The sequence below is a fragment of the Alligator mississippiensis genome, chromosome 1 (genome assembly GCF_030867095.1).
Source record: "Alligator mississippiensis isolate rAllMis1 chromosome 1, rAllMis1, whole genome shotgun sequence".
In the NCBI taxonomy this organism is placed as follows: domain Eukaryota; kingdom Metazoa; phylum Chordata; order Crocodylia; family Alligatoridae; genus Alligator; species Alligator mississippiensis.
Window position 1 is genome coordinate 481,976,623 of NC_081824.1, and position 26,900 is coordinate 482,003,522.

Below are 26,900 nucleotides of genomic sequence, written 5' to 3' on the forward strand. Positions count from 1 at the left end.
AATACCTTTAAAAATCTGGCTTTAGTTCCCATCTTTTGTCACCTAAACAACTTGGAAATCCTGGTTCCTGGGCACACTTGAATCCACAGACTAAGTACAAGACAATGGGCACATAAAGCACACACAAGAAATAAAAACTACAGCTATGAACTAATATTGTCAGATGTTCTGCAGAGGTATCCATTTCTTTGTTTTATGTGACTCAGGGATTCTGTTTGACTCCCTCGTGATGTATGTCCATGGGCATGTCTACATGAGATGCTTAATGCTCAATGGCCTAATATTACTGTGCAGTAGAACATGACAACACAGCTAATACACTGCTGCTCAGTATTATTAGGCTAATATACAGTAGCATTACTAGAAGGCATTTACTGTTGGTACTGTGCAATAACTCTAGTTACTAAGCATTTACTTAGTACTTCATTAAGTAAGTACTAAAGTAAAAGTGCAGTAACTACTGCATGTTAATGAACATGTAGACACGGCCTATGTTCCATAGTTCCCACTGAACTCAATGGAAGAAGTCTCAGCCCTGAAAAGTGATTTGGGCAATTTGTGGGGAAAATAGAAAGGATGAGTTTCAATTGGGAAATATGACCATAACCTCAGTGGGGTTGTGATACTCACACCCATGGAGGGTTTGCAGCAGGAAAGAAAGTAACCCCCATATTTAGGTTAAATCTTTCTATCCTGAAAAGAGAAGTGTCATAGTGAGTGAGGGCAATGGTCCATCTACCCCAGTATCTTGTCTTCAACAGTGGCAGGAGTGAAGGCTATACAGGGAGGGTATTGAACCTGATATATCTAGAATGATCCATCCTCTATTCAAGACACTCCCTGGCATCCACCATTATTGGGCTGGAGATTTCAGAGGAAACATATCCAATGGTTCTGTCCATTAACCATTAATGAAGCTATTATCCATTATTATTTTTTAATAGTATATTTTAGTTTTAGTGGATTATGCAATAGGGTACCCAGAGGCTGTGCTGATGTGGACAGTGTCCACTCTAAAGGTGGCAAATGAGCTATTAAAAATATTCTCATGAGTAGGACTCCCTAGAGAACTGCTGACAGACCAGGGAATGAATTTTACATCACGCATGTTCGAAGGAGTGAGTAAAGCTTTGGGGATCAAACACCTAAAGATGGCAGTGTATCATCCCCAAACAGATGGGCTCATAGTGTGGTTTAGCCAGACATTGAAGCAGATGTTAAAGAAATTCATCATTGAGAGTCCTCAGAATTGAGATAAAATGATACCACCTTTGTTTTTTGCTGTAAGGGAGGCACCCCACGCCTCAACCCGGTTTTCACCTTTTGAACTATTGTACAGCTGGCAACCAAGGGGAATCCTGGATTTGATTAAATAGAGTTGGGAAGAATAGCATAATAAAGATCAGAACTTGATCTAATATGTAATACAACTGCAGGAATGCCTTGAAGCAGCTCGGAATGAGGTTTTAGGAAATGTCAGAGAGGCCCAGTGATGACATGTGAGGCATTATAATCAAGGTTCATGGGAAAGGAAGTTTAACCTGGGGGGACCACGTGTTGGTTCTATTGCCTGACCATGACAGTAAGTTACTTGTCCAGTGGCAAGGCTCTTATGAAAGTATACGCCAAGTGGGGCCCATAGACTATGAGGTGTATCAGACAGATAAACAAAAAAAGAAGCAAGTATACCACGTCAATATGCGAAGAAGTGGGAAGAGCAAGAGTGTATGTACCTAGCCCTTCATCCCGAGGAATTAGAATTGGGACCCTCTTTGACAGAGGGAAGTGGACCGGGTGATGTAGAAGTGGCTCCATGACTATCTGAAGAGCAGAGAAGACAGGCTGCCAGGCTAGTCAAGGAATATGGGGATGTGTTCCAGGAGACTCCTGGGGAAGCTTGGGGTGTAGTACATCAAGTAAAAACTCCTCCATGAAAACTGGAGATGGATACCACAATGACTGCAGAGCCAGATAAAAATGGAGATTGAGATGATGCTGGAGAAAGGCATCAGATGTGAGTCCCACAGTGACTGGCAGAGCCCCATCATAGCAGCGCTCAAGCCAAATGGAAAAATTTGCATCTGTATCGATTTCCAGAAGGTAAATGCAATAGCTAAGTTCGATGCTTATCTGATGCCGAGAGTAGATGAATTGGTGGAAAACATTGGGCAAGCTTACTACATTTCCACTTTGGACCTAACAAAAGGTTACTGGCAGGTCCCAGTAGCACCTGAAGATCAAGAAATGACAGCGTTTGCCACCCCTTGGGGTCTCTTCCAGTTCTGGTGCATGCTGTTTGGATTACATGGAGCCGTGGCTACATTTCAGCATCTAATGGAGAGAGTTTTGGCTCCCCGTGGGGGTTATGCTGCGGCTTACATAGACAATATTATCATATAGACTGAAAACTGGGCTGAACACCTCACTGCACTGAAAGCAGTAATGCAAGACTTGAGAAGGGCCGGGCTGACAGCCAATCCAAAGAAATGTATGATAGGAAAAGAAGAAACACAATACCTTGGGTTTCTAGTAGGAAGTGGGAAGGTGAAAACATTGTTAGACAAGGTGGAGGTACTGCGAAAGTACTGAGCTCCTCATAAGAAGAAACAAGTGAGGGCCGTTATGGGGCTAGCTAGTTATTATAGAAGGTTTGTACCTCACTTTGCAGACTTAGTAGTGCCTTTGATGAAAATGATAAAGGCAGGGGCTCCAAACAAGGTGAGATGGATGCCAGAGGTGGAAAAGGCATTTCAAGCAGTGAAGGATGCACTATGTTTGCAGCTCCTACTATATACACTGGATTTTAATAAACCTTTCCTGGTGCAGACCAATGCATTAAATGTGGCTATTGGAGTGGTGTTGGTCCAGAGAGAAGGAGAAGAAGAATGCCCTATAGCCTACATAAGTAGGAAATTACACCCACTGGAACAGAATTACGCCACAATTAATAACACTCCGATATTATTTGTTAGGACAATGGATCACACTGATCACCAATCATGCACCTCTACACTGGCTACAGAGCATGGAAATGGATAACGCTAGACTGATGAGGTGGGCCCTTAATCAGCAACCATATTGTTTTCATAGATTCATAGATGTAGGGTCAGAAGAGACCTTGTAGATCATCAAGTCTGAACCCCTGCTCTGGGCAAGAGAGAAAACGGGGCTCAGATGACCCCAGCCAGGTAGATGTCAAGCCTCCTCTTAAAGACCCCCAGGGTAGGAGCCATCACCACTTCCTTTGTTTTGAGGTACACCATCCCCCAGGAAACCAGAATGTAAATGCCAATTTCGTCTCAAGACAATATGAAGAAGAAGAGGAGCTAGGGGAAATAGAAGGACTCCAGACAAAAGAGAAGAGGGGGGTGTATGTAACAGGGAACAGGGTGTGTAAAAGAAAACAGAAACAATTCAAAAGGGAAAGCTATTAGGACTGTGAGAAACAGCATTGTTCCATTTCAACTTGAGCTTTGGGGTTTGGATGGAACAGCATTTTGTTTCAAATTTCATTCTGAGTCAAAAGAGGTGTTCCATTTTGCTTTTTTGAAACAGTGAGGCTGTTTTGATGCTGTTTTGACATTTCACCCTCTGGCTATAATTGGGAAGCACGAAACAGCCTCTGTCATCTGGCAGGCAGATCAGGACCTAACCTTGGGAGGGCTGCTGGGGCCCCCAATCTGCCTGGCAGGTGAGGGAGGGAAGCCGGTGCTGCTGCCTGGGACTGGGGAAGGGAACTACCCCAACTGCTTAGTTCCCTTTGCCAGCGCTAGATAGGGCTGGGGAAAGGAAGTCAGCCGAGCTGGGCTGAGTTCCCATCTCCAGCTATGATTGGGCTGGGGATGGGAAGTCAGCCCAGCTGGGCTGAGTTCCCAACCCCAGCTCAATGATCAAGCTGGGGAAATGAACTCAGCCCAGCTGAGCTGAGTTCCCCTCCCCAGCATGACCATCGCTCTGGGGAAACGAACTTAGCCCAGGTGGGCTGAGTTCCTCTTCCCAGTGCATTGTCATGATGGGGTTGGAAATTCAGCCCAGCTGGGCTGAGTTGCCTTCCCCAGCCCAATCATAGGGCTGGGGAGGGAAACTGAGCAATCTGTCTCAGTTCCCTTCTCCAGCCCAATTCCAGTGCTGTGGAGGGAAACTAAGTCAGGGCTCAGTTCCATCCCCCTGTGCTGTGATTAGCTTCCCCCGTAGGAGGCAGGGAGAGCCAGGGCTGTGCTTCCCACCTGGATGAGCCTGTAGCTGCTGGGAGCACAGCCCTGGTTCTCCCTTCTCTCCTACCACCTGGCTGCTGGCAGCTTCGAAACTAGAAATGTTCTGAAACTTTCAAAATGTTTTGACTAGCCTCATTTTGTTTCGAGACTGTTTTGAAGCCCTTTCTTTTGTTTCAATTTTGCTGTTTTGAGCTCAAAATGAGTTGAAACAGTGTCAAAATGAAACAGCTGGCAAAATTTTGCAAAGCCCTAAATGCTATTTGAAAGGGTGAGCTACAAAAAAGTTTAAGTGTCCTCTGGTGGACAAAGAGGCTCATTACACATCTTTGAGTGCCTTTGTGTTTGCACACAACAAATCCATGGATGCAACATTTTAATTCATGGTGAGCCAAACTCACCAGGAATTTTAGTTTTAGTTTTAGGAGTTTTAGTTGAATGCGCCAGAAAGACTTTTAAAGCATCTGGAAAACCTGCTGGTGCAAAAGAAAGGGCAAAAAAATGTGCCATGTACAAAGGCCCATGGATGATGAAGACCTCAACCTTCGTATTTTTTTTTAACAACAAGATTATGTAGTATGTGGTGTCAAAATTAATGGGATGTATGGAGATGGTCAGATTCACTGCTAAACCAGGTTTTGCAAAAAAGAGTGTATCACCTCAAAAGAACAGTTATATAAGCAATAAGAATAGGTAGGAGACTGGGACATTCATCCAGTCTGCATCTTATATGAGATTCTTACATAAAGGCTCATTTATTCTGACGGGGTCGAGGAAGAACCCTGCATTTCTGGCGAAAACAATTAAACCTCCTGGACTGTACAGAGCAAACAGTTTCTGCACCCAGAAGCCCCTGTCCCCATAAACACAGTTCAGAAGGAAATTAAATGTTATACAAAAGGAAGTGTCTATCAGTTATCACTATCAGATCTATGGTTCTACATCTACCATAATTAATATTACACAGAAACATTCATATGCATATGTGTATGTGAACATGTGGGTGTGCATCTGCTCATGTAAGCATTTGTGTTTTTCAGGGGTTGGAAAGGGCTTTAAAAAAAAAACAACTTTACACAATGGAATTTTTCTACAGGAAATGTCAAACTTCCATGAAAAATACCCATTTCTGTTTTCCCCACCATCAAAATCTTCTCAGTTTGTGGAAAACTAATACAAGGGGTTTTTGTTTGTTTGTTTGTTTTTGAACTTTCCAAGCAAAATTTGGAACTTTTCCTGAGAGAAAAAATGTAAGATAAAGTAAACATTTTGCTTGGTCAATATGCTAGTTTCTGTAGAACAATCTTTTCAAACTTAAAAAAAAAAATCCTAGTATGCCATTATATATATATTTACTACCCCCTCCCCCCTAGCACACACCTGCACACACACCCCTCCAAAATATCTGACAAGGAGGGCTCCACTTTCACTTATGCAAAATACAAAGTCCATTTTCTTACTGGTAGGTCCTTGAAGTGCTTTGCATCTGCAGCCATCCTCAGCTCATTTCTGACATAGTCAGTCAGGGAGCGCTTTGGGTCCCCTCCAGTCACAGCTAGGAACTCAGCAGCTACTTTTAAAGTGGACAGTGCTCTGGAGATGTCACTCACGGACCTAGCTGTCTCCATAATGCTTTTCATTTGACTCACACTCAGCTGTTCCTAGGAATGGGAGAGGAGATGAAAAAATTAATCAGGCTGCAGGACTGAGGCACTCAGTCCCTATTGCTGTCAGTGGTGCTCAAGTCCCCTGGGCACTGGAGGCATATCCATGCAGCCCAGTGATGGTTGTTTGTAGCACTTGCTCAGACACCTGTATTAGCTGCAACCAGCTAGTGCAGAGCACTAAGGATGCAGCTCCAAGGTTTAATCATGTGCTAGCAACCAGGGCACAAAGTTTCTGGGGAATCCAGGGATGTTCTCTGGTTATTATCACGTGCCATATCCTGACCACCCTCTCCTGACTGTTCTTGTCACCCGTGCCAGACAGATGAAGCAAGCACAGGGTGGCAAACCCAAGGCACAATTACACTTCTGTTCTGCTGAATAGGCATTAGCTCTTCCTCATACGATTCTGTCCTGACCTGGCAGGATCCAAGGTATTTCATACAATGCATGAAGAGAGTCAATATCATTACATGCAAGATGAGGAAATAATGCACAAGTGATAATGGATTTTATCCCATTCTAGAAGTTTGAACTGTAAAATCTGGTGATGCCCTGAGGGAAAGTCTGCCAGCAGGTTAGGTCTGTGCATTTTATGACCCAGGGCAGTGGTCTCTTACCTGCTGTAGCTGTTGTTTAACTTTGGCTTTGGTGGACTTCAGTGTCTTCAAATTCCGTGGTGGCATGGATGGAGCTGTCTGAAAAGGAAAGTGCTAGTTATCAGTGACTAGTGTATCAAGCGTGGCACTGGTCTGTGTATACAGAAAAGATAATTAATGATTATTTTAAGAATTAGAGCTAAATTTTCAAAAGTGCTTAAGTGATTTAGGAGCTGATGTCCCATTTCACAAAGTGATGAGGGATCTGACTGAACACAGTGCTTAGGTGCTGTATAACTAGGGCTTGGTTTAAATCACAGGCCCAGCTCAATAATATCATGGGCCAATCATGGCAGGAGCCACCATTTTGCACTCAGAATTTGGTGCCCTCCACTCCTTTATCAGCTGAGCTGGCAACTTTAATTGAAGAAGCAGAGGGTAAACGGCATGCACTTTGCTTCATTGCTTGTTCCTGCGCACCCTGCGCTTTGGTCTGTTTTTGATGTCAATGCCTCCAGGGAAGTGCCAGACAAAGGGGAGATTAGACACCAAGAATAAAATCTTGGTGTGATGGAAGTCAGTGGCAAGCCCCACACTAACCCCAAGGGTCAAGTTCTTGCCCCAAATGAGACTGGTCCTGAACTCACCTGCACTTTTATAATGGGTTTCCCACTGATGAACCGGTTTATTGCTTGCCTCTGCAGAGTTTGAAAGTTGAAATGGGTGGTCTTGATCCCGTTTTCCTCCAGCACATACTGAAAGTTTGACAGTGCCATGGTGACCACATCACCTGGGGTAACTGCTATCACAGATGATGCCCTTACTTCTTCAGCTGAGATAGACCTGCAAAAGAGGGCACAGCAATGAGGAGAATTTCTCTTTAGACCCACAGAAACTGAAGGAGGAATGAGCCAGCTCGGGCTATTTATTTTCATCTCTCCAGGCTCCCGGAAGCCGTCCAAACACTGGACTCCTGTGATTATACATGCTTTGCTTGAACACCCCAATCCTTGGAGCCATGGGGTCATGGGAGAAAATACTTGCTCTTAAAAAGAGGCATGGCAAAATCCTATTCCACTCCACATGCCTAAATGCCACATGCACAGTTACATAACTGCAGTTCTTAGTGCTTGCTAAATTAAGTGTCAGATGCTAAATTAACCAGAACATTGTGTTGGGTAGGAGAAGGAGGTTCCCCTGTAGGTTTTTGCCCAATCGCTGAGAGGTCAGGGCACTTGATGAGGAACAAAAGAATCAAGTTCTAGGCCCCCTTCACTCTAGGTGTTGGAACCAGCATCATATCTTGCTTCGTGATGTAGTGCTTTAACAGCCCTTCCCGAAGTTAGTCCTGGTCAATGGAAATTACAGGCTGGGTTTGTTCATTGTTGCCACCCTGCTTGGTTATAAAGAAAAGACACACGGTCCCATTTCTACTGAATGCTGAAGAAACATGCACCAGCAAATGGTCTCTTGGTTCATACTTTCAATGTCTGTGCGTACGTGAGTGCCATAGCTGGATTTTGATCTCAGATATCCCCCCAAAAACTTGTGAGACCACTATTCATAAGGATCAGTGAACTACTCAAAATGCAGTGAAGATGGCAACCATTTTTATCATTAGACACCTTTCAGATACTGACTCAGAACAGATCTTCAAGCAGACTAGAGCAATTTCATTCTCTGCCTGAGTAGGTTACGATCATAAAAGAGGGCTGGAAGGGACCTCACAAGATCATCTAGTCCATCCCATTGCTCAAGGCAGGAAGAGCCATGATTAAAGTATCCCAGCCAAATGTCTATCTAACCTGCTTTAAACCTGCCAAGGATGGAGATTCCACAAGTTCCCGAGGCAGCGCATGCCAATGTTTGACCACCCGCAGAGTCAGAGGGTTCCTCCTAATCTCTATCCTACATTTTTCTCCCATAGCTTGGGACCATCACTTCTAGTCCTGTCCCCTATGGCCACAGAGAAAAGGCCATCTCCAACTTCACTGTAATCACCCTTCTGGTATTTGGAAACTGTTATCAAATCCATCCTGTCTTCTCTAGACTAAAAAATCCTAGTTCTTTCTGCCTTTTCTTATCAGTCTTACGTCACTGGCCCCTAATCATTTTTGTTGCTCTGAGATGGACTCTTTCCAAATTGTCCACATCCTTCTTGAAGCATGATACCCAAAACTGGACACAGGACTCCAGAGGAGGCCTCACTAGTGCTGAATAGAGTAGAAAGATCACTTCCTTATTCAGGAAGGCTGAAGTAAAAAAAAAAAAATTGGGTATCTGTACACACTATGGGTTTTAATCCTCATTAAATTAAATAGGGTTATAAATTTTAAAATGGTTTATTTTGCAGTCTTGTCAGTGTTTGCAGGCACTAGGTTTTTGAACGAACTAAGTCCAGTCTTCAGCCAGCGCAGCAGGAGAGTGGGACTGTCCCCATGCTGCAGGGAGCTGGCAAACTGCACAAGAAAAAACAAGCAGGAGCAATTCAGCAGTGGAAGCAATTCAAAGGGGTGAACTACAAAAAAGTGGCAGCCATCTGATGGACAAAGAGGTTCATTACTTGTCTTTTAGTGCCTTTGTGTTTGTACGTAACAAATCCATGGATGTGATGCTTTAATTCCAAGCAAACCAAACCAAACTATGTCCATGGCATTTTAGTTTAATGCACCAGAAAGACTTTTAAAGTATCAAGAAATCCCGCTTGTGCAAACAGTCATGTAGTTGCAGTTCAAGAAGGGGCAAAAAACGTGGCATGTACATGACATCTATACATGGACTCTGGGGGGTGCAGGGTGCTTTAATTAGAGTGGACTTCACATACTTCATAGCATCCTGTGTATTTAGTGTCCTGTGTTTCAAAATGGTGCTGTGGGTACATTAACTATTGCTTGTTGAAGAAGCTTTAGTTAAAGTGCCCCTGCCACCATTTTGCAATGCAGAGATGCTGAATATAAATGATGCAAAGGCTGCTGGAGCACACCAATTAGCACACTCCATCACACTCACAGCAGACTAGATTACTTGGTCCATTACAGGTACAGGTGCCCAAAATGTGTCTGCCTTTTCTGCATCATCTACAACTAGATTGCTTTCCACATTCTATAGGGAAATCTATGCATTGTATGGTCTTCCTTTTACTTCTGATGAACTTGTAGATCCCTTTTCATTGTCTTTTATGTCCCTTACCACTTGCACCTCAACTTGTGCCTTGATTTTCCTAATTTTATCTGTGCAATACTCTCATACTCTTCCCTAGTAGTATCACCAAGTTTTCACTTTTTTTGGTATTCCTTCGTTGGGTTTCAGGTTATTGAAGAAATTGCTGTAGCCAGGGTCGCTTCCTGTTGCATCTCCCCATTTTTCTGTCATACCAACATAAAACAAGTTACCTAATAGAATCATATGGTTGCATGGCACGTCAAAGATCAGCTACTTCAACACCTAGCAGCAGTGAGTAAAACTCAGTGGGTGCAGAGGAAACAAAGTGTACATTTCATAGACATTAGGGCTGGAAGGGACCTCTGAAGGTCATTGAGTCCAGCCCCCTGCCCAAGGGGCATGAAGTCAGCTGGGCTCATAGATTCATAGATTCATAGATGTTAGGGTCGGAAGGGACCTCAATAGATCATCAAGTCCAACCCCCTGCATAAGCAGGAAAGAGTGCTGGGTCTAGATGACCCCAGCTAGATACTCATCTAACCTCCTCTTGAAGACCCCCAGGGTAGGGGAAAGCACCACCTCCCTTGGGAGCCCGTTCCAGACCTTGGCCACTCGAACTGGGAAGAAGTTCTTCCTAATGTCCAGTCTAAATCTGCTCTCTGCTAGCTTGTGGCCATTGTTTCTTGTAACCCCCGGGGGCACCTAGGTGAATAAAACCTCACCAATTCCCTTCTGTGCCCCCGTGATGAACTTATAGGCAGCCACAAGGTCGCCTCTCAACCTTCTCTTGCGGAGGCTGAAAAGGTCCAGTTTCTCTAGTCTCTCCTCGTAGGGCTTGGTCTGCAGGCCCTTGACCTGTGTGGCCCTTCTCTGGACCCTCTCCAGGTTATCCGCATCCTTCTTGAAGTGTGGCGCCCAGAATTGCACGCACTACTCCAACTGCGGTCTGACCAGTGCCCGATAGAGGGGAAGTATCACCTCCTTGGACCTATTCGTCATGCATCTGCTGATGCACGATAAAGTGCTATTGGCTTTTTTGATGGCTTTGTCACACTGCCGACTCATGTTCATCTTGGAGTCTACTAGGAGTCCAAGATCCCTTTCCACCTCTGTGCCACCCAGCAGGTCATTCCCTAGGCTGTAGGTGTGCTGGACATTTTCCCTCCCTAGGTGCAGCGCCTTGCATTTCTCCTTGTTGAACTGCATCCTGTTGTTTTCTGCCCACTTGTCCAACCTATCCAGGTCTGCTTGCAGCTGTTCCCTGCCCTCCGGCATGTCTACTTCTCCCCATAGCTTTGTGTCATCTGCAAACTTGGACAGAGTACATTTCACTCCCTCGTCCAAGTCGCTGATGAAGACATTAAAGAGTATCGGTCCAAGGACCGAGCCCTGTGGGACCCCACTGCCCACACCCTTCCAGGTTGAGACCGACCCATCCACCACGACTCTTTGGGTGCGACCCTCTAGCCAATTCGCCACCCACTGGACTGTGTAGTCATCCACATCACAGCCTCTTAACTTGTTCACCAGTATGGGGTGGGATACCGTATCGAAGGCCTTCCTGAAGTCTAAGTATACGACATCCACCCCTCCTCCTGTGTCCAGGCGTTTCGTAACCTGGTCATAGAAAGAGACTAGATTGGTCAGGCACGATAGGCTCATAGGATCCCAGCAAGATAAGCATTCAAATTTCTCTTGAAGGCATTCAATAAATTGTATGGCTTAGAGTAGTAGTGCCCAACCTTTCTGAGCTGTGGGCTAGATGAATGGTGTGGGGTCAGTTTGGTTGCCTAGTTTGTGCAGTTCACCACAGGTGAATAGTTCAGAGGATACCTTTGCTTTTCTTTCGTGATCTGAGCTGCTGTGTCAATCAAACTGTTCTGTAGCTCTATTAGGAATTTTGTAACGATGAAACTGATGGACGGATTATGTGGGAGAAGGTCCAGGATGGCAGTGTCAGTACCAATTTCTTTATTTTGCAGCTGTTCGGGGATATGCATTCCTGTAACAGAACACAGAATCTGTCACTCAGTGCATATGGAGTCACTGGCACAGTAGTCACACTAAGAGGAAAATTAGATATATTTGTCACAAAATGATTTGCACTGGATTTCAATTTTTTTGTTTTTGCATGTAAAATTTAAACATGCTTACAAAGTTCAAACCAGTTCTGCCTAGACAGTAACACTCAGTGGCTGCATCTACATGAGATGCTGGCTGTGCAGTAGCTCTTTACTAATGCACAGTACTGTCGTGTGGCACAAAGCAAGATGCAATGATACTGCACAGTGGTAACAAGCCACTGTGCAGTAGTAAGATGCCACTGCACAGTCAGCATCACCAAAAAGCCATTTGGGGATGCTACTACTCAGTAACACTGGTTATTGTGCAGTCATTTATTCAAGTACTAAATGACTGAAATAACCACTGCCATTCTGTCATTGTAACTGGGAGATCAGATTCTGATAATCTTTTTATTAAATAGCTCCCCACCACCTGTGACTTTGCAAGTATTTAGGCATGAGTTTAGCTTTTTGCATGGTGATTAGCCCCAAAGTCAATTGCATTATGCACTATGTGGTAAGTCTATGCACAAACCTTTGGTGAGATCAGGCCAAATTATGGAAGGGCTTTCTATCAAAGGAGTGATGGAATAATGGGAGTGACTTGTTATAGTCAGTTGTAGTAGCTTTGTGGGGGTGGGAAGGGGGGCTGCTGCCAGCCCGGAAACTGGTCCCCACTATGGTTTGATCCACCTGCCAGCCCTGGGTGGCTTGGTGCCTGCCAGTCCATCTCCAGGAGACCCTCTCTCCTGAGAGCTCCTTTCCCTGCTGCATGCAGGGGCTACCACTTGCATGGTCAAAGACTGGGCGTGTACCACCAAGCCCAGCCTCCTTCCAACCAGATGACCAGATCTTCTGCATCCAGGGACCAGGTGCAACTAATTGCCTCATTAGCTGCCTGGCCTTTTTAGTCTTTGGCTCAGTCCACGTGGGCTGCTTCTCCTTGCTATACTTTCTGGCCCTGGGGTTCCTACTCTCTAAAACATTCCTAGTAACAGGGAAGGAGCTGTAATAACATGTCTAAAACGTAGACATTCCTTATTTTGTCACATGACAGGAGGATATCTACAAAGAAAATTAAAAGGCCATAAAGTCCAAGTACCTTTGCTTTCAGGATTCAATTTTATATTGCTCCAAACTTTCTGAATGATGCGTACAGCTCCTTCAAAAGACAAACGTTGATCACCTGAAATTGGGGAGAGGAGAAAAATAACATTTGTCAATAAATGTTATTCAGGAGTGTGTGTAAACTTATATATACTGTATATCATATTACACATATATACATGTATACACATATATGTATACACACACACAAATGATAGAGAGATAGAGACAGAGATAGAGAGAGAGATAGAGATAAAGAGATAGAGAGATAGAGAGAGAAAGAGAGAGAGAGAGAGAGAAGGAGATAGATAGATAGATAGATAGATAGATAGATAGATAGATAGAGATAGAGAGAGACAGAGAGAGAGAGATAGAGATAGAGATAGAGAGATAGAGATGGAGAGACAGAGATAGAGAGATAGATAGAGATAAAGAGATAGACAGAGATAGAGAGAGACACAGAGAGAGAGAGAGAGAGAGAGAGAAGGAGATAGAAATAGAGAGATAGAGAGATAGAGATAGGTATAGAGAGATAGATCGAGATAGAGAGATAGATCGATAGAAAGAGAAATAGAGATAGAGATAGAGAGAGACAGAGAGATAGAGAGAGTGAGAGAGAGAGATAGAGATATAGAGATAGAGATAAAGATAGAGAGAGATAGACAGATAGACAGAGAGATAGAGAGACAGAGATAGGTATAGAGAGATAGATAGAGATAGAGATAAAGAGATAGAGATAGAGAGATACAGAGATAGAGATAGATAGAGACAGATAGAGATACAGAGATAGATAGAGATAGAGATACAGAGATAGATGGAGATAGATAGAGATAGAGAGATAGAGAGAGATTAAGATAGACAGAGATAGAGAGAGAGATAGAGATACAGATAGAGAGATAGATACAGATAGAGAGATAGATAGATAGAGAGAGAGAGAGAGAGAGAGAAAGAGATGGAGAGATAGATAGAGATAGAGATACAGAGATAGAGAGAGACAGAGAGAGATAGAGAGACAGAGGGATAGAGAGAGAGAGATGGAGATATAGATAGAGATACAGATACAGAGATAGAGAGAGATAGAGAGAGAGATAGATAGAGATAGAGAGATAGAGAGAGATACAGAGATAATGAGATGGAGAGAGAGATTAAGATAGACAGAGATAGAAAGAGAGAGAGACAGAGAGATAGAGAGATAGAGAGAGATAGAGAGGGTGAGAGAGAGAGGGGGGAATAGATAGAGAGATAGAGAGAGAGATAGAGAAATAGAGATAGAGAGATAGATATAGAGTTAGAGAGAGATAGAAACAGAGATAGAGATAGAGATTTTGAGAGAGAGAGAGATACAGAGATAGAGGGAGATAAAGAGAGAGACATAGAGAGAGATAGAGATAGAGAGATAGATAGAGAGAGAGGTAGAGAGATAGAGATAGAGATACAGAGATAGAGAGAGATAGAAATACAGACAGAGACAGAGATAGATAGATAGAGATAGAGATAGAGAGATGGAGAAATAGAGAAAGACAGAGATAGAGATAGAGATAGAGGGAGAGAGAGAGGGAGAGAGAGAGATAGAGATAGAGATAGAGATAGACACAGAGATGGAGATAGAGAGATAGAGAGAGAGAGATAGATGGAGAGAGAAAGGGAGATTGATAGAGAGCTAGATAGAGAAAGAGAGATAGAAGGAGAGATAGAAGTATAGATAGATAGAGAAGGAGAGAGAGAGAGAGAAAGAGAGAGAGATAGACAGATAGACAGATAGAGAGAGAGAGATTTATATAGAGGGATAGATAGAGAGATAGAGATAGAGAGATAGAGAAATAGAGGTAGAGATAGAGAGAGATAGGGAGATAGAGAGAGATAGAGAGATAGATAGAGATAGACACAGAGATGGAGATAATGAGATAGATAGAGATAGAGAGATAGATAGAGATAGAGAGGTATAGAGATATAGATAGAGATAGAAAGATAGAGATAGATAGAGAGAGAGAGAGAGATACAGAGATAGAGAGTGGTAGAGATACAGAGATAGATAGATAGATAGATAGATAGATAGATAGATAGATAGATAGATAGATAGATAGATAGATAGATAGATAGAGATAAACACAGATGGAGATAGAGAGATAGATAGAGAGAGATAGAGAGAGAGAGATAGAGATAGAGATAGATAGAGATAGAGAGACATAGAGATAGAGATAGATATATAGCGAGAGAGAGATACAGAGATAGAGAGAGAGATACAGACAAGGATTGAGATAGAGAGATAAAGATAGAGAAATAGAGTGATAGAGAGAGGGAGAGAGAGAGAGAGAGATAGAGATAGAGATTTATATAGAGGGATAGATAGATAGTGATAGAGATAGAGAGATAGAGAAATAGAGAGAGAGAGAGAGAGAGAGAGAAATAGAGATAGACAAAGTGATGGAGATAATGAGATAGAGATAGAGAGATAGTAAAAACATGATTTCTTATGTCTAAAGTAGATCTTAGAATTAAAAGATTGTAAAGGAAAGTCAACTAGCATTGTGTGAAAGGAGATTTGCTTCCAAATGCTGGGTAAAAATAAGAAAAGCTGTGCAAATATTGGAGAAGACCATGCTCAATGGCAGCAGAAGTATATTTGCTCCACCAAAACTCCTAATCACAATAGAAGATTAAATGAGCAAGGACCAGTTTATGGAGTGGCTCAGATGACAGAAATGATAGTTTTGAATGGCTGACCAGTTAGAGGGCATGATATGTGGAGTTATACTTGCTACCTCTAGGCTGCAGAGTAGATTACAGGGTCTTACACCTCATGGGCTCCAGTGTCCATAGACATGCCTGACCCCACTTTCTGTCCCTACTGCTGGGTTACCCTCCAGATTGTGAGGGCTGGGGTTGTAAAGCACCCCATACTCACCTTTCACTAGGGAGGCAACTAGCATGTCATTTCCTAGGGGCCACCCTGCCACAAGCAGCCCCACCACACCATCCTACCTTAGAAGGGTGTATTTTTACATCATACCCCAGGACCATAAACCTCCTCCATCCCCATAGTTACATCCCCTGTACCTCCAAGATGTTAAGTGAACAGCAGCTCCAGCCAGGCTGTGTTCTCTTTGATTGCTTGCAGCAAAACTGCTGGCCCCACTGCTCAGGGCCTGCTCTTATCTCAAGCAGCTGTGCCCTCTTCCCAATCAGGCAGTCTCATGCTGACTACGTGACTCTTCTGATTGAAAGGGCAGTCACCTGGAGGCTGCTCTGGTGCCTGTCCTGGCCCTTAAAGTGGCAGGCACCAAAGGTGCACTGCCACAGAGAGTTTTTTCTTTCTGCTCAGGGTCAGCCCAATCACCACACTTAGGTTCAGAAAGGAATATTACCCCATGGTCATCTGTACAATACAGAGCACCAAACCAGGGGGGGGTATCTTCATCTGGAGTTCTCTTGAGAACTGGCAGAGGTCTGATGTCACAGGACATGGTCATCATGGGTGACTTCAGTTATCCAGACATCCCTTGGGAGGAACACTCGGCAAAGTTGGAGAAGTCACATTGCTTCCTGACCTGTATCAAAGAGCTCTACATGCCTCAGGAGGTGCTTGGGCCAAGCAGAGGTAACACTCTCCTAGACTTGGTCTTGGCCAAAAGAGACAATTTGGTGAGCGGTTTGAATATAGAGAGTAACCTGGGTGACAGCAACCATGACACCATCAAGATCACTGTCTGTCACAAGGCAGGCAAATCAGCTAGCAGGGTTGAAGTTTTGGACTTCAAAAAAGCAAATTTCAACAAATTCAGGGCAATAGTGGGGGAAGTGTTGTGGGACCAGAGGGGAAGGTGAAAGGAGTGCACAAAGATGGTCATTTCTCAAGTACATGATCCTTGAAGAACAAAAGAAGTCCATTCCCATGCAGAGGAAAACTAGAAGAAGGGCTGGAAAGCCCTCTTGGCCTAATAGGGAAATTATGGTCTCCTTGAACAAGAAGAAAGAGGCATACAAACAATGGAAGCTTGGGACAGTCCTCAAGGAGGACTATACAACAATGGCCTGCACTTGTAGGGAACAGATTACAAAGACTAAGGTGGTGACTGAATTTAAACTAGCAATAGAAATCAAGGACAATAAAAAGTCTGTCTTTAGATATGTAGGGAACAGAAGAAAAACAAATGGAAACGTGGGGCCATTACTTAACAACTCAGGATAGCTGATTACTGATACTCAGGAGAAAACTGAACTCCCGAATGACCATTTCGCTTTGTTATTTCACCAGATAAGGGGAAAATCATGCTAGATAGGGTATAGAATGGGCATGGTGGGAATGACTGCCTTCCTACTGTTGATGTTGAGCTGGTGTGTGATCAGTTCAAAAAGTTAGACATTTATAAGTCAGCAGGACCAGATGAACTTCATCCAAGAGTGCTGAAGGAGCTGACCAAAGTTATCATGGGACCTCTGATGAAACTCTTCCAAAACTCAAGATGCCTGGGGGAGGTCCTTGAAGACTGGAAGAAGGCCAAGGTTGTGCCCATCTTCAAGAAGGGGAGGAGGGAGGACACGGACAATTCTAGGCCAATTAGCCTAACTTCTATCCCAGGGAATATCCTAGAAAAATTCATCAAGGAGTCTATGTGTAATATACTTGAAAAGGACATCCAGCGTGGCTTCAGCGCAGACAGGTCTTATTTTACCGATTTCATCTCCTATGGCCAGGTAACTCACCACATGGATAAGAGGGAGCAGGTCAACACTGTATACCTAGACTTCCAAAAAGCCTTTGATATGGTATTCCATGATGTTTTCATGGGAAAATTGGAGGACTGTGGGCTTAACTGTTTAACAGTTAGGTGGGTAGGAAGCTGGCTGTGAGGTAGGACCCATAGAATCTTAATGAGCCTATCTGTGTCGTCTTGGCAAAAAGTGGCTAGTTGTTTTCCCTCAGGGGTCAGTGCTTGGCCCAGTGCTTTTCAACATCTTTGTCAGAGATTTGATGTTGGGGTAAAGAGCTCACTGGCCAAGTGTGCAGATGACACCAAGTTATGGGGGAGCGTGGTCATGCTTGAAGCTAGGCTGCAGATACAAGACTTGGACAGGTTGGCAAGTTGGGCAGATCGGAACCAGATGAAGTTCAACACTGAGCAGTGTAAAGTGCTCCATCTGGGGGTGAATGACCTCCTACACACCTTTGGGCTTGGCAGCAGCAAACTGACTAGCACTACAACTGAAAGGGATCTAGGTGTAATAATAGATCATAGTCCCATCTCTGGTTAGATGAGTATGAGCCAGTAGTGCGATGCTTTAGCCAGCAGGGCTAACAATACTCTAGCATGCATCAATCAATGTATCTCATGTAAAACCAAGGAAGTGATTCTTCTACTGTACTCAGCATTGGTGACACCACAGCTGGAGCCACACTTCAACAAGGGTATGGTAAAGCTTGAGAGAGTCCACAGAAGAGCCACCCGTATGATCAGAGACTTGTAAAGCAAGACATGCAATGAAAGGCTAAGAGACTTGGGCCTGTTCATCCAAAAAAGAGAAGGCTGGAGGGGATTTGGTAGCAGCTTACTGCTATGTCAGGAGAATACATCAAGGGGTCAGAAAACAACTGGTCACCAAAGCACCCCTGGGAAAAGACAGAAGTAATGGCCGCAAACTCCTGGAAGATCATTTTAGTCTTAACATTAGGAAAAGCCTCTTCACAGATGGAGAATTCAGACTGAAATAAACTGCCTCCAGAGGTGATGCAATCACCTACCCCAGAGATCTTCAAGAGGAGACTAGACAGACACTTGCTGGGGTCACCTGATCCCAGTTGTCTTTCCTGCTGAGTGCAGGGGGGCTGGACCCAATGATTTTGCGAGGTCCCTTCCAACCATTACAATCTATGAATCTATGGTCTTCCTCTTGCAGTTTTACCCTACTTGGGTCTCCATGACACTGACCTCTCCTGATCTAATCATGACTTCATTGCATCCTTGGGAGAAGCTTCAAGATTCCTGTGGGAGTTTCAGAAGGAGCCATCTTTGGCCCATTTCTCTACTTGATCTAAACCTTGCCCCTGGTGGAACATCAGCTACAAACAAATTCACCAAAAATCTCTGTTTTGGTGACTCGCAGATCAACCTCTACTTCAAATTTGTTTCCTTCTTTCTGCACTTCCTGTCATCTCTTTGGTGATGGCCAACTGTCAGCCTGAGGCCAACGTGACTTATACAACGCTCGTCTCCAGCAATTACACCCCACAACCTCCTGTCTTCATCAGTGCAAATGTCATCAGTTTGACTGCCATTTACACTGGTAACTTCAGCATTGTCTTCAGCTCAGACCTCTCACCACATCATCATATACAAACTGGGTCTAAGGTTTTCAGTGTTTTTTCATGAAATCTCCAAAGTATGGCCTTTTCTGTCGATCCAAAACACTTATACAGAAAACAACATCTTGTATCCTGAGAATTTCTGCTTCCTTTTTCTGTCCCTGAGATACAGTTGTGTCCTGCTGGGATCCACCAATACTGATGCAGCAAAGATAATTTTCTTCACCTACCACTCTAACCACTTCAACCTCTTCTAGCCCTTTCTCCTCTATCACATCAAGCCTAAACTGCTACTCTTCCCTCTCAAAACCATTGATGGCCTTTTTCATCCTCTCTCTCTCTCTCTCTCTCTTTGCAGTTATTTAGTACTGAGGCACTAACTCTCAAATCCCATCAACCAACAATGCTAGCTATTAGAACCCACTGAGCTCTAAAGGCATTTTTATATGTGCTCCAGAGTTGATGGGTGGGTCGCTTTAATTAGAGCAGCTCTGAGAGTGGGGGTGCTTTATCTAAAGCTGGAAGGAGCTTTAATTACAGTGCCCCTGCTGCCATTTAGAAGTGTGGGGATGCTAATACATGAGGCACAGAAGCTCGCTGGAGCATGCTAATTAGTTTATTTCAAAGTCAGTGTTTTCAATTTCAAACCCACCTTTTCCCAAAGGCCTGACCCAAAGACCTTGAGCAGTATTGTTTCTTGTAAAAAGCCATGGCAGTTCCTTCAATTCTGTATAACTGCTGAGCAAAAAGGGTTAAACCAATTGTAGAAGGCTTCCAGAAGTGGTAGTGTAGCAGGCTGTTTGTGCCGGAGGCTATAGCCCATCTGCAGGCAGCAAGGCTACCGATTGCAGGCCTGCCTAAGAGACCAGAACCAGTTGCAGAGGATAGTTAGCTGGCCCATAGGAAGCTAAAAGGCTCCGAGGAAGATGCACCAGAGAAGAAATGCTGAAAAGTGAGCAGGAGAGTAAGGAACTGAGATAGGGAGTTTACCCTAGGCACAGGATCTGGGAGAAGACCCAAAGCTTCAAGACTGGAAGCAGCAGCACCACAGCAGAGAAATGAGGCAAAGACAGCCTGAGAAGGAAACTGGAAGTGCAAGAGCAGCAGGAAGCTAGAGGCATCATCTCAGGCTGGTGAGGACTCAGGACTCTGAGTGTACCCTGTATGGATGAGGTTAAAGTTGTGTTATTTAGTACTGACTCATGAGTAAGAGGTTTCCTATGAGGCAGTGGGCCCAGGAAAAGGAAGAACTGAGTATAGTTGAAGGACTGTAGGGCTGAGTGATTCCCCAGACCTGCTTCACCAGTTCTTTGCTGGAGTGGTATCCAACAATTTGGCTTCACACCCAGATGAATAGCACAAGCCCAATCCATAGGCAAGTTCTTATGTGACCAGGCTGGGCCTCCTGACCCTGGATCTCATCCCAGGCTGGCCCAGCCCTCCCATCTAGTACACAGAGCCATCTGATGCAGGCCACAGGGCTCCCCAAAGACTTTTGGCAGCAGAAGAGCACTAATTAAAACTGTCATTGCTTGCCTGACAGATCACATGAGCTGGATTTAGCCTGCAGGCCAGAGGTTGAGTACCCTGCTTTTCTGCACTGGTGAAGTTCTGTGCTGTGCCCATAAAACTCTCTGTTTGCACAGCACGTGCCACTCTGGTGACTTGGGGCATGACCTGGCCTCCTAGAAGCTGTGATAATCAATAGGAGTAACAGCAGTGGTGCAGCAGACTTGTCATAGATGTTGCTCACCTGTGGAACATGCACCTGTCAGAGAAGGAAGAAGAAACTCTCTCCAAATATCAGCCCCTGAGAACTTGCAGCGAAAAGCCTGAAGCAGCATCAACAATTGTGGGGACCCTGGGGACTCTTCCCAAGTCCCTGAAGTGCCCAAGACACTGGCATTTCCATGAGTGGCCAGAATCTTCACTGCAACATCTTAATTGTTATACCTCTCATGGAGTCTGAGCTCACAGCAAGACTGACAAGCCATGAAGAGTGACATCAGCCTACCAGAGTATCATACGACTTATGAATAATATCAGTAAAGCTGCCATAGGGCTGTTGTATCTGGCCACAGCACAATCCCCTAAGCAAAGGGCATGGGTGATGGGCAGGGCACACCATGGGGGAAGGCAGCAATGCCTCCCTGGATCTGAGGGGCACCGATTTTTGCCAGCCGGCAACTGAACCCCATTGACACAGACAGAATTTATCCAAAGGGAGAAAATGTCCCAATAACTCTGGAAGTCTACACTGTACCTGAGATATGAGGCTTCTCCAAGAACTCTCTCACAGAAAACTGTTCCTCTTCATGGTTGCAGTTTTGGTAGAAGTGGATTAAGGTGTGTTGCAGGCTGAGGACATCAGGAAGATGCTGTATATATTGGATGTTCTGGTGCTGAAAGAGAAAGTTTGTGGCTTGTTTAACACGAAGTGATGGTTCATTGGAAGACAGAGGGTGCTTTGGGGAAGGGCACAGCATAGGGCTGATAGCTAATGAAGCAGTGGAGATCTCTCTGCCCTGCATCCATAGAACAGCACAAGTCAGGCATTGGGGGTGCAAGAGTTCTGGTTATGCTAAACTGTAGTCATGCTAAGCTACAGTAAGCTAAGGTGCTGAAAAGGAGCTTGGGAAAAACTGGTCTCATGAGCAGGGGATGACCTGACAAGAAAATAAAAAAATAAAAAATTCTAATGAGAAAACAGACACTGATACAAAGAAAAGCTAACTAGCATATTATCAGAGGACAATAAATCTTTCTGAGGTTTTGCTGCTGAACACCACCTGGAATAAGTTTTTCTGTGTCACCTTTGGAATGACACAGAAAAATTTGAACGCTCGTGGCTCATGGGCCAAGTCCCAAAGGACTGGAAAAGGGCTAATGTGGTCCCCATTTTCAAAAAGGGGAGGAAGGAGGACCCGGGCAACTATAGGCCAGTTAGTCTCACCTCCATCCTTGGTAAAGTCTTTGAAAAAATTATCAAGGCTCACATTTGTGAGAGCCCAGCAGGACAAATTATGCTGAGGGGAAATCAGCACAGGTTTGTGGCAGGCAGATCGTGCCTGACCAATCTAGTCTCTTTTTATGACCAGGTTACGAAACGCCTGGACACAGGAGGAGGGGTGGATGTCGTATACTTAGACTTCAGGAAGGCCTTTGATACGGTATCCCACCCCATACTGGTGAACAAGTTAAGAGGCTGTGATGTGGATGACTACACAGTCTGGTGGGTGGCAAATTGGCTAGAGGGTCGCACCCAAAGAGTCGTGGTGGATGGGTCGGTCTCAACCTGGAAGGGTGTGGGCAGTGGGGTCCCTCAGGGCTCGGTCCTTGGACCGATACTCTTTAATGTCTTCATCAGCGACTTGGACAAGGGAGTGAAATGTACTCTGTCCAAGTTTGCAGATGACACAAAGCTATGGGGAGAAGTGGACACGCCGGAGGGCAGGGAACAGCTGCAGGCAGACCTGGACAGGTTGGACAAGTGGGCAGAAAACAACAGGATGCAGTTCAACAAGGAGAAATGCAAAGTGCTGCACCTAGGGAGGAAAAATGTCCAGCACACCTACAGCCTAGGGAATGACCTGCTGGGTGGCACGGAAGTGGAAAGGGATCTCAGAGTCCTAGTGGACTCCAGGATGAACATGAGTCGGCAGTGTGACGAAGCCATCAGAAAAGCCAATGGCACTTTATCGTGCATCAGCAGATGCATGACGAACAGGCCCAAGGAGGTGATACTTCCCCTCTATCGGGTGCTGGTCAGACCGCAGTTGGAGTATTGCATGCAATTCTGGGCGCCACACTTCAAGAAGGATGCAGATAACCTGGAGAGGGTCCAGAGAAGGGCCACTCGTATGGTTAAGGGCCTGCAGACCAAGCCCTACGAGGAGAGACTAGAGAAACTGGACCTTTTCAGCCTCCGCAAGAGAAGGTTGAGAGGCGACCTTGTGGCTGCCTATAAGTTCATCACGGGGGCACAGAAGGGAATTGGTGAGGTTTTATTCACCAAGGCGCCCCCGGGGGTTACAAGAAATAATGGCCACAAGCTAGCAGAGAGCAGATTTAGACTGGACATTAGGAAGAACTTCTTCCCAGTTCGAGTGGCCAAGGTCTGGAACGGGCTCCCAAGGGAGGTGGTGCTCTCCCCTACCCTGGGGGTCTTCAAGAGGAGGTTAGATGAGTATCTAGCTGGGGTCATCTAGACCCAGCACTCTTTCCTGCTTATGCAGAGGGTCGGACTCGATGATCTATTGAGGTCCCTTCCGACCCTAACATCTATGAATCTATGAATCTGGAAGATGGCTTATTCGTGCCAGCCTTCTACAGCACATGCACGAGTGGATCCGGGGGGGGGGGGGAGGTGCAGGGGTGCAATTATACCCTCCTTTCATTTCTGTTCCAGCTAAATTTTTAAACCAACTGGTTGGCAGCAATGACAAAATCAATTTACTTCATAGCCCATTACAATCTACCTGATTCCTTCTAAACCCTTTATAGCAAATATTAATGATCCTCTCTTCTTTTAATATAACCTTGATGGTTTATTAACCAAACTACGCTTTCTTCTGCAATTCTGAAGTCTGTTAGTTGCTCCTAGTAATCTAGCTCCGATTTCACAGCCCTACAGAATGTTTTTAACTCTAGCTGAAAAGAATAAGTCTGGTCTGAAACTGTTAAGTCATGGGAACATTAATGCAGGGGCCAAAATAACACAGTGAGGCACTGGATACACTGCCAAGATGCTCAAGAAGGCTAGATTTTGTTTTATGAATTTCAGACAGAGACCTACATGTTTTTCTAGTAATAGCAGGACTAATCCAATAACTATTTTCAATTACTTTTGCTTGTTCATTGTGTTTTTTTATATGCAGTATGAGATAACTAATTAATGCACATTCCAAAAACAAGTATAATTGTTTTTGCTTTATCATAAATGAGTAATATAGCCCCAGGCACCTGGCATATTAGTAAACTCTCTAGCTTCTTTTTAACTGGAGAGAAAAACATATTGTGTTGTACATGATGTATCATACCACCTGCACCTCCTTTTTCAAATACTAGATCACCCCCATGAAAACACAGACCCCAGCAGCCTCTCTGTCAAAACAGGAGCAATGAGATACCTCCTGAGGAACCACTCTGCACACCTCAGCACAACAGGGGTTTGAGGATTCCAAACCCCAAAATTTTGGGGATTTGTAATAGTAATTATATTAGGTTCAGGGAGCTACAACTCCTTGACCTTAGACAATAGTCTTGAGAGAGCCCTGCATAGGATCTTCTAGGCCAACCCCCTGAGCATTACATCCTGATGACTGCAAACACACATAGAACAATCCAACATCAAAATGGTCATAACCACATGGTTTGGTTGCTGGAAACTGCCTTAAATAAATACAACAGTTTTTGGAGCCAGATTACGAGGTACAATTGGAGTAGTTTCTCCTTGTAAAGCTATTGGTTCTTTTTCTTTAAAATTTTAGCAAGAAGCTGAGTAGGGGGAAATAACTCTGAAGTAGGCAAACCAGGTTTGGTTTTTTTTTAGTTAGTTAACATATAGCAGTGGTTTTCCACCTTTTTTCATTTGCGGGCTTCTATAAAATTTCACATGGAGGTGCACATCCCTTTGGAATTTTTGAATGGAAATGCAGTCCCTTCTGAATGGTAAGTTTGGGTATTCACATACTTTGGATTGATCATAGTCATCTTTCATGTGTAACAAGACACCCAGTTTTTCTTTTTTTTTTTTAATTAAAAAATGCATTCCCTTACCTTCCTGTAACTGTTTTTTACCCTCTATATCCTTTATAAGTAATTACAAGTAATACTAGGTAAGCTAAGCTAAGTTCTTATACTCCCACATAGCAATAAGCCCATTTTATATTGTAAATAGTGTTCTATTATGTTTGTACTGCTTTTTACTGTTTTATATTGTATTAGATTATGTTCCTATTTTTTTTTACTGTTTTATATTGAATTTATATGATTTAGGCCTATGTCTGTAAAGTAATGACAAGTAATGTCAAATTTCCATTTTGTAGGGCAAGACTCCGTCTTGTGTCCTGTGTCCAGGTGTAACCCATGTTGTAGCTGTGACTCATGTCTAACCAGTCTCATGGAAATTGGTTCCTGAATGGATGGGGATGAATGTGGGTGCTTGAGGTACAATGGTAGCAGGCCTCTACTGAATGATCAACTCAATGACTGGACCATCAGCTCAATGACTGGACTATTGGCTTCCATTGACTCCCTCAGGAACCACGGACCCAGAACTTGAAAGACAAAGACCCTACAGAGATCAGCCTATTGCAACACAGACAGCTGGACCTGCACATTCTTGCCTAGAGTGCACATGCTCAGTACACCAGGACTGTCCTTGCCTGGACATTTTCCTCCCATAGGAGACACAGGTAGCCCACCCCTATAAAAGGGGTGGTAGAGTGTGACCTCCTTGGGACGCCCTCTCCATCTGGACCAGCACCATGTCACACCACCTATCCAACCAGACGCCCTGCCAGTGATCCCACAACACCTTGCTGTCAAAGACCCCAGCTGGCCATCGAGGACCAACTCACAGCCCAGGCTAGGTAGTTATCACCCACCTTCCTTCCCCAAGCAAAGGACCTGGACTCTGTTCCTACACACCTTGATGTTAGGGTGACTGTATTTGGATCTTGAGGAGTGCTGGCTTTGCAGCTGAATAAAGGCTTTTTTCTTTGTCTCAGCAAAAGCTGCTGGTCACAAGGCAGAATGATATATTAAAATTAACGGACTTTGCAAATGCTTAGGCAAGCAGTTTCTTAACAATGGAATAGTGGGTAGGATATATGGTGTAAGGAGAACAAGATGCAACCCACCAGCTGTCATCAGAAGATAAAACAGAAGCAAGACCTTGGAGATGAAGAAGGAGTCAGCAAGAAACCAGAAAGAACTAGCAAGTGACTGGGAGAACCTGAGTTCATGGTCTTACACATGCGCTTTTAGCAGAGAGGCATGTAAATGAATGAAATACATAGGCAATTCCATGTTAATGAAGTAAACAGTAAACAGAGGCAGAGCTTGAGATGGGAGGACAAATGGGAAGAGCAGAAGGAGGGACAGAGGTGGAATAAATGTTAATTAGCATGAACCAAAGTGTATAAATGTGGAAAAAACTACTGTTCAACGCAACTCCCCTAGTTCACTGGCTGCAAGTCTGTGAGGGATCTGTGCCCAAAGGTGTCTCCATTCTGAATAAAAGTGTTGTGAGCAATGTGTGCAAGTAGCATTTTCTCCCTGCTTGCTCTGGCTAATGAATAACGACCCATGAGTGATTAGATCATCCTCTCCCTAGTTATTGGGCACCACAAGGGGTCAGGGTCTAACACTTCAATACCTCCACCAAGCCTTTTTATCTCCTGCTACCATTGTGTGGGTGTGTATGTGAGTGTTTGTGTGCGTGTATAGGAACCAATTGTGACAAGGGGTCGGACTCGATGATCTATTGAGGTCCCTTCCAACCCTAACATCTATGAATCTATGAATGAATCTAAGCTGAATATTATGTCTGTTTGATAAAGGTGCTTGCTGACGGCTCTATGAAGATTAGACCAAGTGTTTTTCTGTCATTTGTTTAGATATTAAGCTATTGAAGCCTTGAAGTAGTAAGGCCCTGTGGTGTAATTAAAATTAACCTTATTAAAGGAATGCAAGGCTTGTACTGCTATTGGTCAGTCTAAGGACAGTTTAAGGAAAACGAATCTAAGTGGCTGAAAGTTATTAGCACAGTTCAGAAGTTATAAATTGGC

General features: G+C 44.3%; 1 protein-coding gene across 1 annotated transcript in view; it reads right to left on the reverse strand.

The window, feature by feature from the left end:
- LOC102575918 (E3 ubiquitin-protein ligase rnf213-alpha) overlaps nt 1–26,900 on the reverse strand; it is a 133,267-nt gene that overhangs the window by 11,177 nt on the left and 95,190 nt on the right. Inside the window, exons 31-36 of the mRNA XM_014607628.3 lie at nt 21,371–21,509; nt 12,802–12,885; nt 11,470–11,638; nt 7,122–7,317; nt 6,496–6,573; nt 5,672–5,872 (exon numbers count right to left, since the gene is read on the reverse strand). Of these exons, the coding sequence (XP_014463114.3) occupies nt 5,672–5,872; nt 6,496–6,573; nt 7,122–7,317; nt 11,470–11,638; nt 12,802–12,885; nt 21,371–21,509 (867 nt within the window). The remainder of the gene's footprint in view (nt 1–5,671; nt 5,873–6,495; nt 6,574–7,121; nt 7,318–11,469; nt 11,639–12,801; nt 12,886–21,370; nt 21,510–26,900) is intronic.